General features: G+C 42.3%; 1 protein-coding gene across 2 annotated transcripts in view; it reads right to left on the bottom strand.

Moving 5' to 3' along the window:
* The window catches only part of camk2d1 (calcium/calmodulin-dependent protein kinase (CaM kinase) II delta 1), a gene marked incomplete at its 3' end in the record, with an annotated part of 69,374 nt that overhangs the window by 33,680 nt on the left and 17,074 nt on the right, over window positions 1-18,620 (bottom strand). For both annotated transcript variants that reach the window (XM_079214948.1, XM_079214949.1), the window contains exons 3-5: window positions 7,130-7,189; window positions 3,963-4,017; window positions 437-502 (exon numbers count right to left, since the gene is read on the bottom strand). In XM_079214948.1, coding sequence (XP_079071074.1) covers window positions 437-502; window positions 3,963-4,017; window positions 7,130-7,189 — 181 coding nt within the window. The remainder of the gene's footprint in view (window positions 1-436; window positions 503-3,962; window positions 4,018-7,129; window positions 7,190-18,620) is intronic.

Here is an 18,620-nt window from a genome sequence, read left to right as displayed (position 1 = left end):
CTGATTTAGACATCATTGCACTGTTGCTGTCGTTGATTGTTGTTTGTCTCGTCTAATGTATGCACCTTCCGCCTAACCAAATTCCTCGTTTGTGCAAACACTCCTGGCAATAAACGGTTTCTGATTCTGATCTGATTCTGATTCTGTTCTTTTGAGTGGATTTTAAAAGCTGGTCAGAAGGTGAAATTGGGGAAAGTAGATCCACAATCAAAAGACCAAAGGTTTTGGCAATAAAAGGCATATCAAAGGCAGTACAACAGAAACACTAGTCCTCTGCATTATGAAGAGGGCATGTATGATTGTGTGTAATTCACATAAAAGCAGCTAATATGCAATCTCATGATATAGTATATTATTATTTAGTAGACTAAATGGGTTCGCATCACATTAATAGAGTAACTTCAGAAACATCAACACAACAGAGCGATACACTGACCTGGCGTCGGCTTCGCTGTAGTACTCCCTGGCAACAATGTCCTCAAACAACTCCCCGCCGGTGACTCTGGAGGAGAGACAAGTGACAGGAGAGACAAAGTTGGAAAGAAAATACAAGCATGAAAAAGAGGTGAAGTGTAAAATCACATATGTTCCTCTCTGCATCTGGAGAGGGAAAAGGCTCGATAATGTTGCACATTAACAAGATGAGATCTTTTCTTCTTACCAACTGGGTCAAAGTAAGGATGTTGTGTTTTTTTGCCTGGACGGTGAAATGACTGCAATAATAACTTTCAGCAGATATGGGCATACGGTATGTGGACATTGTCCATTCAACTGAAAGAGGCTTCCATGTCTTTCCATGCCAGTGTTTTTCAACCTTTTTTGAGCCGCGGCACATTTTCTACAATAAAAAAAAATACCACGGCACACCAACAACCAAAAAAGTTTCAAAATGTCCCATTGTAGCATAATACAGCATATATGGTAGGTCATTATTGCGCTGGTCTAATGAAAGCAGTTATTGCGTTTCATTTTTTTTGAAGGGATCCAGTGTTTTCTGAACTCTAAACATATAAAGGATTTAAAGCCAGGATATGTCTGAATATTACTTGTCTTTGAAGTTGCGACTGACCCTGATAACCATGTAAATAAACTGATCTACAAGTGTAACCTTTTACATGTTTTAAATACTTCACAAAAGTAGGCCAGTGGGTCAATTTGCTCAGGAAAAACCTCTCTCTTTTCCACGACCTGTCTGATGAGTCTTCGGGGAATTTGAATGACTTTGGGGGTTTTGTTGGCCTTCACCTAGCAGCTGAGTTAACAGTATTATTCTCACTGAGCCAGTCTTTTACAGGTCTTCCCTTTTCTCAATAAATAAAAAGTTAAAACCTCTGTTCATGTTTCATTTGCACACTGACCGTATCACACATCCTTTTCAGGAAGGGTTTCTATTGTGTGTTGTGTGAATGTATTCTTTAAATCCCGGGTGATCATGGGAAGTAATAGTCTGGAATTCGATGAGGTATAATTAAAAAGTATTTAATAAAAGGTTCATCACAAAAACAGCATATGCATTGTCGCTTGAGGCCCTCTCTTGCTCACAGATTCACAGTCTGTCCCCCAGTTACCTGCCGCCTCTGTGGTTCAAGCGAGCCCCTTCCAGTCTCGCGTGTTAGTTTATCTCCCACATTCCCAGAGCTAAAGGCCACTCATTGGTTAGTTCTACGGCGTGCGATTGGCTAAAAGTCCCACAGGGGTGGAGTCTCTCTTTGGCGCAGGTTTTGAAAATGGCTCCATAACATTCATGTTTTCCGGTACCTGAAGTCCTCACTCCGCCCTCCTGTGTTTACTAACGCAATATTTGACCTAGAAGGTATTGTTATTCAGTTTTATATGTTACAACTGATGAGACTACAGCTTTCAGTCATCCTTCCACAGACTCTCTTTACCTCCCCCCACTGTGTCTGATAAGAACAGTAGAGATTCCCCAGACCACAAGTGGTCCAGTCCCCTTTGTTCTTAAAACCAAATGCTCCTTTGTAAAACCCCCAACCACGTTCTATGTGTAAATTACCATGTGACCCTCAGCATACTAGTGGCTCTGTGACCTGATAAACAATCATTCATCCTAAGCATTGCAATATACACATGGACATCACTACACAGTAATAAAAATGACCTTAATATGCATACAATTACAAATCCTTCATAATAATATCCCTTATTAATTATCATATTTCATGCATTGTAATGTACACATAAACAACTCATGTTACATAGATGTGCAAGTTCACATGTGACAAACTAAGCTTAAAAAACACTACAATTGTTTCTATTGTGTGCAAAGAACACACACTTCTCTGTCTCGTTGCCCCTTGGGCAGATCACCAGCATTTAATATACATTTGAAGCCATTTCCTTTCTGGCTGCAAGCATCTGCTGACCATACACATGAGGGCGGTGGAAGGGAGGGGATGGTCAGTCATGGAGAGAGAGGGGGAGGAAACCAAACTGACTGCTTCAATAACACATATAATAACACAAATGTGAAGGTATTCGAGCAGCAGCCCCTAACCTTTTTTGAGCCACGGACCGGTTTTGTGTCAGACAATATTTTCACGGACCGGTTCACGGTGTGGGCGAAAAATATGACGTAATAAATATGACGTAAATGATACGACCGGCAAAAAGACAATTATAAAGTGCATAAAGATACAACTCACCATTACGCCGAATTAGTGGAGCACTAAACTTGTTTCTCTGCTATGAGCCGGTCCCATCTCGGGGTGATGGGAGAAAAAGACCGAGCCCCGACGTGAGTTTATGTCCAGTCTACTGACTCTACTCCGTAACTTAAACCTTTATGTGCAATCTGTAACTTCATTAAAACTCGCTTCACAAAGACAGGATGTAGAAATGGAGGCAGGGTTTCACAGCTTTTTTGCCGATCTCAGTATACTCTGCCTTGATTTTAATCGAGTTGAAACAGACTTTTAAGTTTCATTTTTGGGGTAACGTCTCACGTTTGAGGCTATGCACAGATAGATGTATCCGATCATTTTTCAAAATAAAACATTTTTCCATTTTTTTTCTTCCTCATAAATTCTTTCTCTGCGGCCTGGTACCAAGGGACCCAAGGATTGGTACCGGGCCGCGGCCCGGGGGTTGGGGACTGCTGTATTAGAGGATGATTCATAAAAAAGCAGGACCTGAAGACTGAATTAAATACCAACATAACATTTAATTTTTAAGTGATTTATTCTGTCATGCTTCATGCTGGAGAAAATGAGGCAGAGAACTCACATTTTCCGCTTCATAACAACACATTGGGGGAGGAAACCAAGCGGCAAGTTCATGTTGACTAACTAGCTTGACTGTCACTGAAATGTTGGCTTGGGCAATATCAAATAACCAATGCCAGTATTCAAAATGCCATCCAATTATGGTAAACTGAGCATGAAGACCTAAATTGTGAAATTATTCTTTCCAGAAGTGATCTGGCCCCCATGAATGATCATTTGGGTACAGTGTTTTTCTTTACAGAGCACATCTGTATGACATGGCAAGAAATACAACCATACAATTTAACAAAGGTTGGACTTCAATGTATCTTTATTTGGTATTTAAAGCTCTTTCAATAGCGGACATTTTGATGCATCACATAATACAATGCTAAAGTAAAAAGATATGAGAGAACAATGTTATCTCCCGTCTTTATTACTTATATTTGAAGCTGAAGTATATGATCCTATAGGGTGTGTGTGTGTGTGTGTGTGTGTCTATGTGAGCCTGTTGAGGGTGAGTGATGATGGAGCACATGGCGTTGCTGGAACAGATGGAGCAAAGAGGAGGCAAAAAAACAAACACAGGAGGTGAACGCGCTGTGTCTAATCTCCCATGGTGCCGTGGTGACAGGACATCTGATTGGCAGCTGTCAGCTTCCACCTCTCCTGAGCGAGATGTGAATATGTGCTCGGTCATGTGGATCAATGTGAGGTGCAAAATAAAAATCTTGCACTTACAAGTCAAAGACCAGATAGTGGAATCCTTCTTCTGATATGCTGTCATGGAGCCGTACTGTGAGGGAGGGAGGAGAGAGTTATTCACTTATGTTAAATACTACTCCACCGGCCACATTACAAGTAGTAACTGTGTGAATTATGAACACATGGAACTGGTGTCTTCTCCCAGTGTGACATGTGGTAAAGAGTAAAGACATCGTGTAGATTTCTCTGGATTAAACCGCTTGTTAAAGTTTGGGGTCCTTTTTTGATGCGAAGAAAATCATAGTGTATCAAAATAGAATAACCTATATCTATGTACATGGTCTGTACTAGCTTTTCTATGGAGTCATATAAATACAGGTACAATGAAAATTGACCTCTGCATTTAATGCATCCCAAATCCGTGGGCTGCTGTGAAGCAAATCGGGGAGCCACTTTGGGTTCAGTGTCTTGCTCAAGGACACTTGCCATGTGGACAGAAGGAGCCAGAGATCCAACAGCCAACCTTGTGGTTAACTCTGGAGTTCAAGATCATTTTCTTGATTTTACATAATTTCTTAGATTCACCTTTTAAAGGCATATGATACATACTCATGTATGTAGTATGCTAACATACTAGTTAGCCTGGGTAGCGAGAAGATGAAAGAGTTTTGAAGATTTGCACACACCCCATGAAGCTTTATTTACAGTATGAAGTCATTTCTCACTCCCATTTTTATCATTTTGGTGAAAGGTGTAAAAGACCATATTTCTACTAAAAAAATGATAATAATCTTTTTAGTTTTAGACATATTTATATGTATCTACCATTGTATTCATATATTTCACTGCTTTTGCGAACCTAAAAGCTTTGGTTAACCAATGTCCATCACCTAAACAGAGTTACACCCCCTGTAAAGTTATGTTTTCACACGAAATATGAAGAATTTCCAAAAATCAAGATTCCATTTTTCAGCTTTAGTCATGTTTTCTCTTTACACTTTTGCCCTATGACAATGGTGCCTCATTATATAAAGAGCTGAGATTGTTCTGCAATTTATGTTGTAAAACATGGGTATGTATCTTGTATGCAAGTGCCTTAAAAGGTGAATTTAAGAAATGATATCAAATCGAGAAAATCGACTGAAAATGACCTCAGTGTTCCAAGAGTTAAGGAAGAGGACGCTCTATATGCAGCGCAGCTTGATGCAGGGCTGAGATGAAGTGGAGCTGGGCCTGAAGGTGGAGGTCAAAACAGACGTGAGAGGAGCAGTACAGCTTCCCACTGTCCCAGTGTTTCATACATATTGATAAAGCAGGGTATGCTAAATGCAGCCTCTGCTCAAAGGAGATCAATTATAGTAAAAAAGGGCTCACATTTGGCAGATGTAAAGCATACATGTGTATGTTTTTTGTGTTAGTCCATTTTTATTGTATTTGTTTAATTAACAGCTCAGGGATGTTCAAGGAGCAACCCGTTTGTGCTTTCTGAAGATGTTTTGCACTGTCACTTCTGTTTTGAATAAAGGGTTGGAAATGAATGCTTTTGGAATTTATTTGTTTTTTTTATCCGATTCATCGATTAATCGAAAAAATAATCAACCGATTAATCGATTATTAAAATAATTGTTAGCTGCAGCCCTAAAAACTAATATAACTAATAGCGCTCCTTCATCAATGAGGAAGGGAGCTGCCTTTTTTGTCCGGTGGGAGTGGCTTAGTCCAGCTTATCCAGGGAATTTCACTAAACTCTCTGCTCTGGAGCAGGTTAAGGGATTTCAAATGTGTTGCTATGGTGATTTTTCTAAACTTCGCGAGGCTGTACTTGATTGAGACGCAGAGGACACGTGAAAGTTGGCGCTACGTACCGATGCCTATTCACGTCAATAAATCCTTTATATATATATATATATATATATATATATATATATATATATATATATATATATATATATATATATATATATATATATATATATATATATATATTTATTAATCTGATGTCAAGCTGATGCCCGTCTATGCATTAATACACCTATATACTGAAACACCGCGTAAAGGTGACGGTCAGCTGTGGAAACTATGATCCGCACAGATTAACAAAACTTGATTTTTCAGGTTAAAATCTTTTTGTCAAATGAACAAAACATTTGGCCTGGATTCTTGCCAAAAGCATCTCTGTGAGATCTCCGTGAGGTCGTCTTTTCTGCTGTTGCGTCTCTCAAAACAGAATACAGATATCAGCTCAACATTGAGCATGAATTGAGATTTGTAGAGGAAAGCAGCTCATTGCAGCTACAAATAATAATGGCTCACATCTGCACTAATTCTGTTATGCAAAAAAATAGCATATTGTTTTCCACAATAAGCTATTTAGTAGTAACTAAATATTAGTTATTACCGATATAACTTTATTTTCATTGTTCTAAGTGATTGCACATTTTATTTGTTTTTGTCTGATGGAGCAATCTGGTTTACTTTAAAGTGATTGCAATTTTCTTTATTCTATTATTTATAAAAGCACGGATGGAGTCACAAAATGTTGTTATTGCAATAAAAATTCAGCATGGACCATTTTGTTACAACTTTGTTGGGGCATGAACATTTTTCTTCCTCCAAAGTGTGCGTGACAGAAAAGGTTTGAGAACCACTGGTTTAAGAGCTGTAAACCTAGGGGTAACACTGCAGGGTCAAGGATCCATTTCTTACGGTCCTTGTTTTTCTCTTGTTAAATGTCCTTGCCTATCTGGAGGGAGCTCTATCTCGTAGGCCTAGAAGGTGTCACATGTAAAGATTGTAAATCCCTTTTCCGGCAAATTTGTGATTAGGGGATGTATAAACAAAATGAATTTGAAGCGACATGGGAATGTCCCTTAAAGTGACAAAAGGGGTGTGTGAGCAGAATGTGTTCTTCTAAATATGGTTGATGATCAAAGGGTCACTGTGTCCAAGAAGACCTGGATTGGGGAAGTTACGCTCTGGCTTCTTAGTGGATAGTATGTTGTCATAAGCACTAAGGATGAATAAGTAATCCAGCGCACAGCATCAATATTTAATAGATGTTCTACGCATCTACGAAAACATCTTCAGGGCTAAGCTTTGTATGTTTAGAAACACATGGATACATATATTAAACATAACTCTCCTGATGGCATCATAGGGAGGACAGAATGAGATGCAGAAAATATAATGAGAGTACTAGTTACCAATGTTGGGATGCTTGAGCAGGCGGCAGATCCTGGCCTCTCGCTCCAACTTCTGGTGATCTGTGGAGACAAAAAGACAACATTTGGGTTATCATCCGTCTGCTGAGCCCTCGTCACATTCCTCAAAGCCCTCGACAGAGATTCCACATATGAAACACCAGCCACCTTTACCTCCACTGTGACCCTAGGAACAAATGTGCCGTAAAACCAACAGTCGTAAGTCATTACTGAGTAAAACTCTGGCACATCTAGAGTATTACTGCAAGTACAGCAAGTGTTATCTGGTCAAACCCAGTGGCGGGCCGTGGGTTTTAGACCAAGGCCTTCAATGACGTGTGTCCACATCAGGTGCGGACTGGGGAAGAAGAAAAAAAATGTCCCGGGAGTTCCTGTCTGACCCGCGCATGTATTGAACACGGCGCTGCCCACTACACGGCGTCATGTGTGGACAGCAGACGCTCACTCTGCTATATGGCCGATTTCTTTGCACTATTATGGGCATGGAGGTCACACGGTGTGGACCGATCCGCGGAGCTATTTTAACCGTATAAGCGGCAAGCCCCCCGCGCCTATTCTCGAAAAAAAAGAAAGAAGTAAAAGTAGTGAAGAAGGAGTTTTTTTTTTTTCAGCGGACGTTTCTGAGTCGGGAAGAGCTCACGCAGCGCCTCTCTGACCCACCCGACCCCGTCGGATTTCCCCGCATCAACAAGAACCACACTTCGTTATAACATGACAAAACAATCCATGATTAAAAAAAAACAGCACACAACACAACGCCACCGCAGATGAAACACAAAAAGCAACTCACCTGATGCTGTTCACTTAAAAACAAAGTCCATCCGCCTGTCCTTATTAACAACAAGTTCAGCAACGCGGTCGTACGGTTTACGGAGCTTCAGTTCCAGCAACAGGCGCCATGGACCGGTGAGGACAGCCGAGCCTCCCTGCCGCGGCCCGGAAACCTCCACGCGTTCTAGGGGCAGAACACAGCCGCTCGACAGCAGCAGTCGACGCCCCAAATCCACCACCAAGTCCGCTTATCTACCAAGCGCCAAAACACGCTAAAAAATAAACATGTCACAACTTCTCTAGCTTCCGCCTGAACCATTCCAGCTCCCACTGAGCTCCGCCCTGTTGACACACTGGCCAATCACAGCGCATGTTAATGGTCACGCTGGGCCACTGACCAATCATACGTCCACGCCACCTCGCAGGCCATGCACGTCAAAGAATCCGCCCAGCTTGTCAAACTAACGATCTGATTGGTTGAAGTCCATGACAATCAACCACAACGTCCACTCCCCGTGTACTTTAATCTGCAAAGGCCTGCTTAAACTGCCTTGTTGGCCTAGAGACACAGGAGAGAAAAAATCTGATTGGATGAAAGATTCTGTTTAGGCCAGCAGAGAAGGCTTAGAAGGCCCTGACGGCCCACCACTGGTCAAACCATGAAGTCAGAAACATATCTATGATGCAGCGTATGTTCAGTTAAAGAAATACAAAATGCTGACAAAGAGGACCAGCAAGTAAAAGGGATCATTGTCAATTCACCGACGGGCCAGAGGCCGAGGCATCTGTGGCTTAGCATGTGGAGAACCAGATGTAGAAGAGATGTCATGTGACCATGAAAGCCGCAATGACTACTGCTGCAATGTAAGAGATGTTCTTGCATTACGCACCACAAAACCAAAACATCGGCTAAAGGACCAGCGACAGTTACTGCCTCTTTGTATTTTCTCATTGCACAGCTGTCTTCATCTGTTCCTCTGCTCCTTCAGGCCTCTGGTATGGCTCGGCTTGGGAGCTGGTTAACAGCATCTTTATCCAATCACATTTCACCTCTCTTTCTATGTGGTAGAGTAGCCTGGTTAAAATATATGGAATGGCCTTCTAGAGAGTCTGGACGTCTGATTCAGGGGTGCGCTGCGCTGTTAAACAGCTGATCCACTGAATGCGTAGGTAGGAAATCCACGGCCCCCCACTGGTAGACTGTAATACAAACAGTTGTATTGACAATCACATTTTGCTGCAATTCGATAATAAAAATTATTGAAGTGAGATGAACAGACTGAAAACGTTATCTTCTTAGATACAATATCTTGACAAAGTTTTCCTTTGGGGACCATTCGCGGTGGAAAAAATTGAATGAATCCCAATACTCAATATATTGCAGTATCGTAATAGTATCGCAGTATCGTGATAGTATCGAATCGGGACTCAAGTATCGTGATAAAATCGAATCATGGGACCTCTGGTGATTCCCACCCCTACTGATTGGGTGTTGAAGCAAACATGGTGAAAACTCATGTGGATGTTTGTGCAGAAGAAGAAAAAAGAAGAAACTTTTTATTTTGTCATACTACATACTTTTTACATACATACTTTTGTATATACATACACAATTTTGTCTCTGCATTTTATTTCAATTAAATTCAGTTTATTTTGTATAGCCCAAAATCACAAATACAAATTTGCCTTGGAGGGCTTTACAATCTGTACAACATACCGCCTTCATCGTAGATCAGGAAAAACCTCCCTTTTCTCCACTTAATAAAAAAAAGTAAAGTAGCTTGTCGACTATAAATAGTTCTGAGACCAAAAATATGCTGCTTTTAGTGGTCAAGTTTCAGGTCAGGTCAAGTGGGTTCATTCTGAGGGGAAGTTGTTGAAGCATTAAATGTACTCACAGGTGCACTGTTTATTAACAATATGTGGTCTCAGCTTCTCGGCCAGACCCTGGTGTTCCCCCTCGGACCGCTCCAATTCACTGTAGTACGAAAAGTAAAGACGTAGCATGATGCTGCTCTCCGCCCCCGGATGTTTCTCAATCATAAACCCAATCCTTGGTGTGATTCACACTGGAGCTGGCCCACTTCTAAAACCCAAATGGGCTCCAGACAATCGCCATCAGCACGATGAAAACGAGGACAGCTGCTATTTCCAATGCAGCCGACTGGAGTCGCCGCCACAGTACCGTAAAGCAGCACATCTGGGTGTACATCCGGTCCCACACACATATTACTCATCTCAGAATAAACTAATTGTCAGCCTGTCCTAACATGACCTCGTTTAAAACAAGAGGAACAGGAAGCAACCCTTCTGACCTTTGAGAACTAAGTAAGTGTGAGAGAAAATCCGTCCTTCCTCAGCAATTTCACCTGCTGTTATGAAAGTAACAGGTGAGTAATGGAGTTTGGTGCCAGGAGACCGAGAATGTGACACAAAGAAAAGAAGAAAAGCAGCTAAAAGCAGCCCCGGCGCCACCACACTGCCCACACACACATCCCAGTGCTTTTTTCGTTCCTTATTCCCCCTGGCAACACCTCCCTTCACATTTCCTGGCTCTCACCTTCAGACACTCGCTCCAGCAGACTGAGCCAATGTGCATCATAGAGTCAACAGGGATGCAGAAAAGCTCGATGAGGATCTGTGAGAACGGGTCCTGGCAGGTGCTCCGTGTTAATACTGTGATATGAAAGTGCTGTTTTGACACTGTGGGCCATCACATATTGCTCATTGGTCCACCCACTGATATTTGGGGGACCCCCAAGGCGCCATACTGGGTGCTATATAACAGGTTTATATGTCAACCTTTGGCTCATGTCATCAGACGGTACAATAGAAAGAGCTGAAATGACTGATACAAAAAAACAATGCAACTACACTGCTGGGATCGTCTGCCACACGAGATTGATTTGTTACAGTCAGATGGCTGAGAGGACCACACTTTATTCTTAACTTCTTTACTAATACAAGGTCATTTTTTATGAAGGGTTTACAAAAAACTCATGTTTTGTATAATAAAAGCAAAAGACTGAGTCTGAAAGAGACAAAGAGCCCTCTGAGCCACAGCTGAATGACAACACAAGAAATCCCCAGTTATTAGTGAAAGAAACTGGAAGCATTCAAATGTGTGCAAACTTAAATAAGAACAGGTTCCTTTTTCAGTGTTAAGTACACAGTAATGTATAACCAGCTTGAATATTTACAGGTGTGTTTCTTCAAAAATCATCACAATAGGTGTAGAAGGTTGGTTTAGGGCACTGGTGTCAAACTCAAGGCCGAATCCGGCCCGCCAAGTCATTTTATGTGGCCCGCTACGGCTTGAAAGGCATGAAAGACATGATCACCATGGCGGACCCGTTTTCAGTCGGTCGCTGACCTGTTTTCGGTGTTCTATTTCATCCTTACTGACCGCCATAGGCAGTGTTTCACACTGGATATATTCAGTAATATTCAGGAAGTTATACCCGGCTGCGGGGTGGTGGGGGGTCATCCAAGGTCACATGTGACTTTGTGTGCCATCTATTCACACTCCTCGTTCACAACACGCTTTACTTGCATGAGTTTACACACCGGACTATTTGTGATATCATTCCCGACTTTTTCTGTTTGTGCATGAAAGCACTGAGTTTGTTAAAAAAGGCTGAAGTTATACAATTATTATGTGTGTTGTATTACCTTGTGTCCTTAAGATGCACTGTTTGGTTTTTAATTGAGTGTAAAAGGCGCGTAGTTACATGTAGAACCGCCACTGGGTTCAGGCACCGTTTAGACACCGGTATCGTTTTAAAAGTATCGGTTTAGCACCGGTATCGGAAAAAACCCAAACGATGTTCTTATTTGCTCACAATTATTTGTTGGACCAGTTATGTCCTTCTCTTTGATAGAATTATGTGGGTTTCTTAGCCCTAAATTAAATGGATTTAAGTCATAATAACAGAGAAATTTGCTTACATATATTTTTACATTATATAAATGCATGTTTTATATTTTTACACTTGAATACACAATAATCAAATACAAAGACAGTTATTTAACAATATGTTCGGTAGTAGTTAAATGTATACAGTGTTACAGTTACAACCGGCCCTTTGAGGGCGACCATGATGCTGATGTGGCCCGGGGTGAAAATTAGTTTGACACCCCTGGTTTAGGGCAAACACTATTGGATTGGATCACAGACAAATCACAGTCTAATCACAACTTTAATGCAAAGCACTGTGTTGTTCAGTCAGGATTGAGGGTCACTTGTGCTTTTCTGGACGAGAAAACACATTCAAAATGGAGGGGTATTTGGGGGAAAACGTGGTTGCAACAGTGTTATGCAGTGGTATGAAACACTGTGGGAAAATAGTTTGACAGCAGTAGACGAGCAAAACAGTGTTGCAAAGGCAGCAAGCATACATTAAAACCTGCAGGTCTGTGCTGGCCACAAAACACACCAACACTGGACAATGTAAAGCCAATTATGAGACAAACTAGAATGACACTCGCCATTTGGAGGGTACAGACAATTCAGGTACTCCTCAGATGGCCCCACTTCCCAAGTTGGGAAGTCTGACTTTGTGTTCATGAACTTCAAGTTTTAATGTGAAAACAATATACAAAGAAGATGCGTTTTATTTCATTGCTGAAACAACACATTTTTGAGTTATTATTCCCATTTGAAAGGGTATTCACATTTTTCAGATTATTCTAAAACTATATGAATGCAGCACAAATGCCCAATCTCGCAATTTGGATTTAAGTATACATGTACAAACAAATAAACAAACAAATCCCTGTCCTGCAAAGCGCCACTGAATCTTGGAGTTGTACAGAGTAGCACCACTGAAGACGGGGCCACGGGATTCAGAGGTTTCATGTGCAATGAACAAACTGTTGGGTGGAACAACTTTCTGTCTTGAAGAAAAGAAAAACTAAGTTCACTTTTTAATTTAAAAAAAGAACACCTGTTCAGGGTGTTGATCAGACACACACCCCTGAAAAGCATGTTTCAGACTTGGAAACGATCATGAAAAAATATAAATGACGTTCTTGCTTGGGAATATAATAAGGGAGAACCCAAATTAGTTAGAAAGCAGCGTTAGAAAGCAAAAGCAGAGTTTTCTAGCTGTTATCCTTGAGCAGCCAAACGAGCAATGCAATCACAAAACTCCTTCCAGCATCACTCCACTGATCCTCACTCCTCTCCTCTCCGGCTGGCAGGGAGCCCAAACACCCATCCTGAGACAAACCTGAGCACACCGGCTCATGAACACAATGATGACTTGAGCGATGTAAACAACAGTTTCACTGACGATGTGCCAATCCTCATTGTGCAGCCCCACAGGGGGTTTGTCTGTCTGTCTCATAGTTCCATTCTGATGCCTGAGCTGACAGCGATCATTAGCAATCACAATCCTCAAGGCGTCATTCACTGCTGGGGCTGCAGTTGCACTGCAGACTGCTGTGGCTGTAATTGGAAGCACTGTAATAAGAAGAGGGCCCTGTCAAAATGCAATCAGCCATAGCTATGTAGGACTCTTTTAGTGTGCATGTGCCTTCATGGGTGTGTTGGCTGTGCATACGCTGATGGACCGAGGCAGAGGAGTCCAGTTGAGGTCAAAAGGAGAGAACACACTCCCCAGATGTGTCCGCTGTGAGTTCACAACATGGAGAGTGGCTGTGCTATGCGTTGAGCTGGAAGCACATTGAGTCAACGCTCACGGGAGGCTTTGAGTCAGCGGTGAGATTTGTGTAATGGCCGCTCGTTCATTCACCTCATTGGTTTCTGCTCATTTATCCTGGTGCCACATTTTCACGGGTAAGGGAGAAGGTGAGAAGAGGATGCGTTCATATACAGGTCTAAGTGCTTCACAACACAAGCCAGCATTCACCCGTTCACACACATTCATTCATTCATTCATTCATTCATTCATAGGTGACAAAGGGCAGACATCAGAAAAGATACACATTCACACACTATCTCCGATGGCTCAGCCTTCAGCCGCAATTTAGGGTGCTAAACCTAATCGATACACTGGTACCAAATATCAATATTTTTTTAAAAACACGCAGGCATTGGAGCCAGTGGAGGTTGCATATATGCAACCTCCACTGGCTCCCGGTCAAATACAGGATTGACTTTAAAATCTTACTCACCACTTACAAATCCTCCCCCTTCAAGCCTCTACCCGTTGCCTCAGGTCCGCCAATTTGAACACTCTGAAGACCATCAAGACCAAGTGCCAGACCTGGGGTGACAGGGCCTTTTCAGCTGCTGCACCTCCCCTCTGGAACGCCCTCCCCATCTACATCCGTCAGGCTCCCACCCTATCGTCATTTAAGCAAGCCCTCAAAACACACCTCTTCAAACTCGCCTTCACCTGCTAACCCCTGCTCCCTACCCTCCACTGCAGAACTGATTCCGTTGCAGCTTCTCCAGTTTTTCTTTTTTTGGATTGTTTGTTTTGTTTGCTCCATTGTCTTTCTATATTTTTGTTTTTGTTCTGTTTGTCAAGTCTTTGAGCATTTGGAAAAGCGCTATATATATATATATATATATATATATATATATATATATATATATATATAAATAAATAAATAAATAACACATACATACACCTACACTGTATATACACAATACATTTCACCTCTGCATGTAACCCATCCTAAGCATGTAGGAGCAGTGGGCTGCTGTGAAGCGCCCAGGGCAACTCAAAACATATTGTCAAGCCTTCTCTGAAGTGGAGGCAGGAAAAGAAGAAGTGTGTACTGTAAGTCTGCGTGGCAGACAGCAGCTTGATAAGCATCTTTCACATGTCCGTGCCATGTTAGTTTACCCGTTAAGACTTAAGTTGTCTGAAAGATATCAGCGTAAACAAACAACAAACACACACACACACAACGGAGTTTACCATGACATCGCTCAAACCGGGGTTGGAAATAATGAAAATATGTAATCTAGGATTATATCTTTAAATCCGTAGATGAAAGTCTCCAAGTAAAGAAGACGCAGGAATGATCATGATCATCCGTCAGTGCTACACTCATTCTGATAGACAGTTGTTGATTACAGCGCCGTGAAGCCGGAAGGGAACCTGCCTGTGGTCATTGAAGACCTGTCAGACTAAGCTCCATGTTGTCTGACCAAGCGGCTCTCCCTGTACGCCTCCTCAGGCACACTTTGCACCCGGATATTGAAGCTGTAGTGGGAGGTGATATTACATGTCAGCATGTGGACCGGCAGGCGGCAGCACCAAGGGAGACTGCTATTACCGCCAGCCAGACATCCAGACGGCCTCATGAGCAGTCAGTGTGACATCCATCATAATCCCACATCTGACAGTCCCGCCTCCTGACGCGCGTGACACGTCAGGAGGCCTCTAGGCCAGGTAGCATCCTGGATGAGGTTGCACCCCTAGTGGTTAATAGACCACTTAGTCCTCTGTTGCGATGAACTGTTTTGAGGAAGTGCGGCAGATGTGCTTCTGATGAAAGGACACTTAAGTAATAACTGAGTGGCAACTATCATGATCAAATTCCTCCGAGCAGACCTTTGGACAATATTATTATAATAATATATTCAGAAGACTGATGAATAGAATAGTTCCAAAACCAGTATCAGATCTGCTGAAAATGCGAGAGCTAGTTAACGTTAGCAGCCAGTGGGCAGCACAGTCCTGCTTAGCTAAGTAACGTCAACGGAGGTTACATTAGGATGTGTTCAAGCTCTTTTCAGTAAAAATTGTATTGGTCTATGCAGACAAACAAGCAGGTTCTCCATCACCGTGCTCTCATTGCTTTGGAGGGACAAACACTGAGCAACACGTGTTAATCAATCATTACATTGCCATTCGGTCACATTTGGATGTGCGAGCCCCTGTTTGTAACAAACCTGGGCCTCCAGGAACCTGCTTCTCAAGGTACTGTAGCACAAGCCAATGTAGAGATAGCCACCACTTTTTGGACGTGGACAGACTTTGTCCACTCTAAATGCATTATTACAGGACCCAAACTATGGCACAATTTACTGGTGTGAAGATGATGATTGGACAAACATACATGTTTGGTCTTTTCTGTCTATGTGGCCAATTTGGCTGAAAAACACAGTTCTTCTTATTTGCTTCAAACTTGGCACATCAGAAGGGGATTTCCCAAAGTTTCAGCCTCCTGAACCCATGCCGACGTGGTGAAGAGCTGCAGCACAATTTAAAAAATCTGTTGAAAGCTGGTCAGAGCTGTACTCATTGAGCACAATTATTATGGTTTGTATCACTTACTTTTAATGTTTTTTTACTTACCGGTACTTTTAATGGTTCGTATTACTTACTTTTAATGGTTTGTATTACCTACTTTTAATAGTTCGTATTACAATCACAATAAAAAAAGACAGAAGAAGTGATGGACATTATAGAATGCAGAGAGTCAAGGCAGTATGAGGAGTCGGGAGCCATTAAGAAAGATTGAGCAGAGAAGATTTCAGGTGTTTTAAATGCCACCATTCAAAGGGGGACTAAGGAACCGTGCTTCCTGGTTCCTCAGAGGCCGAACACACCCTTCCCTCTGTACCGGTTTAGGTTGTTCAGCTGTTGTATGACTGCACAGAAGGCACAGATAGAAAATGCACGGCCCGCCACTTTTGTGTTGCATTACCTTATTAATGGATCTATAGTGGGAGGTCATTTACACAGCATAGCTGTTTATGTTGGGCCTGTTCTTACTGTGAAATGGTGACATGCAAACTGAAATGGAGGGTTCCTTGAGGACATCAATACTACCACACCAGTTCAGATAAAAGAGAGATTAAAAACACCATGGGTCATTCTGGTTAAGATCATAAGCCTTACGTCTTTACCACAAACAAGAATTACCATACCTATTTTGCATTGTTGTGCTCGGCTGCTTATGCCTGACAAATGTGCCAAAACCCACAGAGATTTGGTCTGTAGTAACATCTATTTTTGGCCATCTCCCTCCCCCTCATTTGCTCATTCAAATTAGTCTAGATAGCGCCAGGCAAATTCAAATTGCAGTCAGGGATCATCAACAAGCTTGAAATGCAAAAAGTATCCGTGGTAATGAGACACATTCAGGAGGGAGGTGAAAAGATGTGTGGATCGTTAAAAGGACAACAAGGTGACAATATGTCTGAAAAGCTACATGTGATGAGGCTCAAGGCAATACATGTATGTGTAGCGGTTTAGTTTTGTAGTGGATGGGTCACTAATGACATCTGCAGAGACCACTAGTGGACAGGTCAGAGGTCAGGTAGCAGACCGTGGGAGAAGAACGTGATGCACAAGAAGTAGCAGTAGGATTACACATGGAGTCATAATGGCACATTGTGTATCCACCTTCAGCCTTATTAGGAGCTGATCGCACATGCATTAGTATATGCATATAAAATACTAAAATCCATTATTGGTGAAGTTCAAGTTACACATGATTTTTGGGTGAACTATCCCTTTAAAGCATGTCAAGCGGCTAAAAGGTTAAATTGGGATTACATCATCACATGTTTCTGTGGAGGCCCTCAGGGAGGAAATGGTCTGGTCATGTTTGCCTAAAAAACCTCATGTCATAAATAGTGCATCTCTTGTATTAAATAAATTTGAACAGTAATGCCGTGTTCACACCAAAAGAGTTGCAAATTTTCGCAACGCCACTTTGCCTATATTTCGCCGGCGGTGAAAAATTCGCTCTATGTGGTTAATTCGTTTTTCGCAACCATTCGCTGGGGAAAGGGGGCGGGGCTTATCTCCGTGTCTGTGAATGTGAAAACATTTACTATTTCCGCCATCCACCATGTAAATAACCACTAGTTCTGCTTTAAACTTGTTGAGGAAGTCCCTCACATGTCGGAACATCAACCGCCACCGTGTCTGGGTTCAAATTATTTTCCATAGTCGCACACAGCTCCGACTCCTCCAGGACGAGTGTCTGAATGAAGCTGCTTCCAGCGCTCCTTCAGCGGACCCGCAGTCTGATTCAGTAACGGCAGGACGGCGGTGATGCCGGGCGGAGCTTCTCAACGCTGATTGGCTTTCGCAACTCTGCGTCGGGCGAAAAGGCGGAAAAGCGAATTTGCGAATATTCGCAACGCCGTTTCGCCTCCATCGCGATGCCCGGCGAAAAATCCGCTTTTTCGCAACCTAACGCATCTGTGCATTGATTTAACATGTAATCTGGACGCGCGAATATTTCGCAATTGTTTTAGTGTGAACTAATAATACATCTGCACAGGCATGTCCGTTCATTGACAGCCTGTGCAGCTTGTTTTGATGACGGTGGAGCATCCAGATGGAGGGCCCACCAAATCCCTCTCTCCTTGCTCTCAGGCTGAGTGCCCACTGAAGAGGCCCAGCCTTTAAATCCCTGTCCTTCCTCTAATCTGTGGCTGGAATAGAGCCCGGCCTGCTTCTGAGATAAAACTGATAAGAGGACAATTTAAAAAGGTTCCTCTGCTGACACCAAAGTTCACATGAGCCTGGCCACGAGAGTCAGGCAGGCAACGGCAACAGCATGGACACATCACCAACAACAAAGTGCTAGTCAATGTGATTACTACACAAATACCCCCCCTAAACAGGGAACATTATTCACTTTAAACTATTGGCTGAAACTGAAACTGGATGAATTTTCATTTCCCAGGAATTTTGAACTTAAAACTGCAGAAATTCCATCATAACATAGGATTTAACTAAATGTTAGCTTATTCATATCT

The sequence above is a fragment of the Taurulus bubalis genome (assembly GCF_910589615.1).
Source record: "Taurulus bubalis genome assembly, chromosome: 3".
Lineage (NCBI taxonomy): Eukaryota > Metazoa > Chordata > Actinopteri > Perciformes > Cottidae > Taurulus > Taurulus bubalis.
Note: the sequence above shows the minus strand (reverse complement) of the source record. Positions and strands in the feature narration are given on the sequence as shown.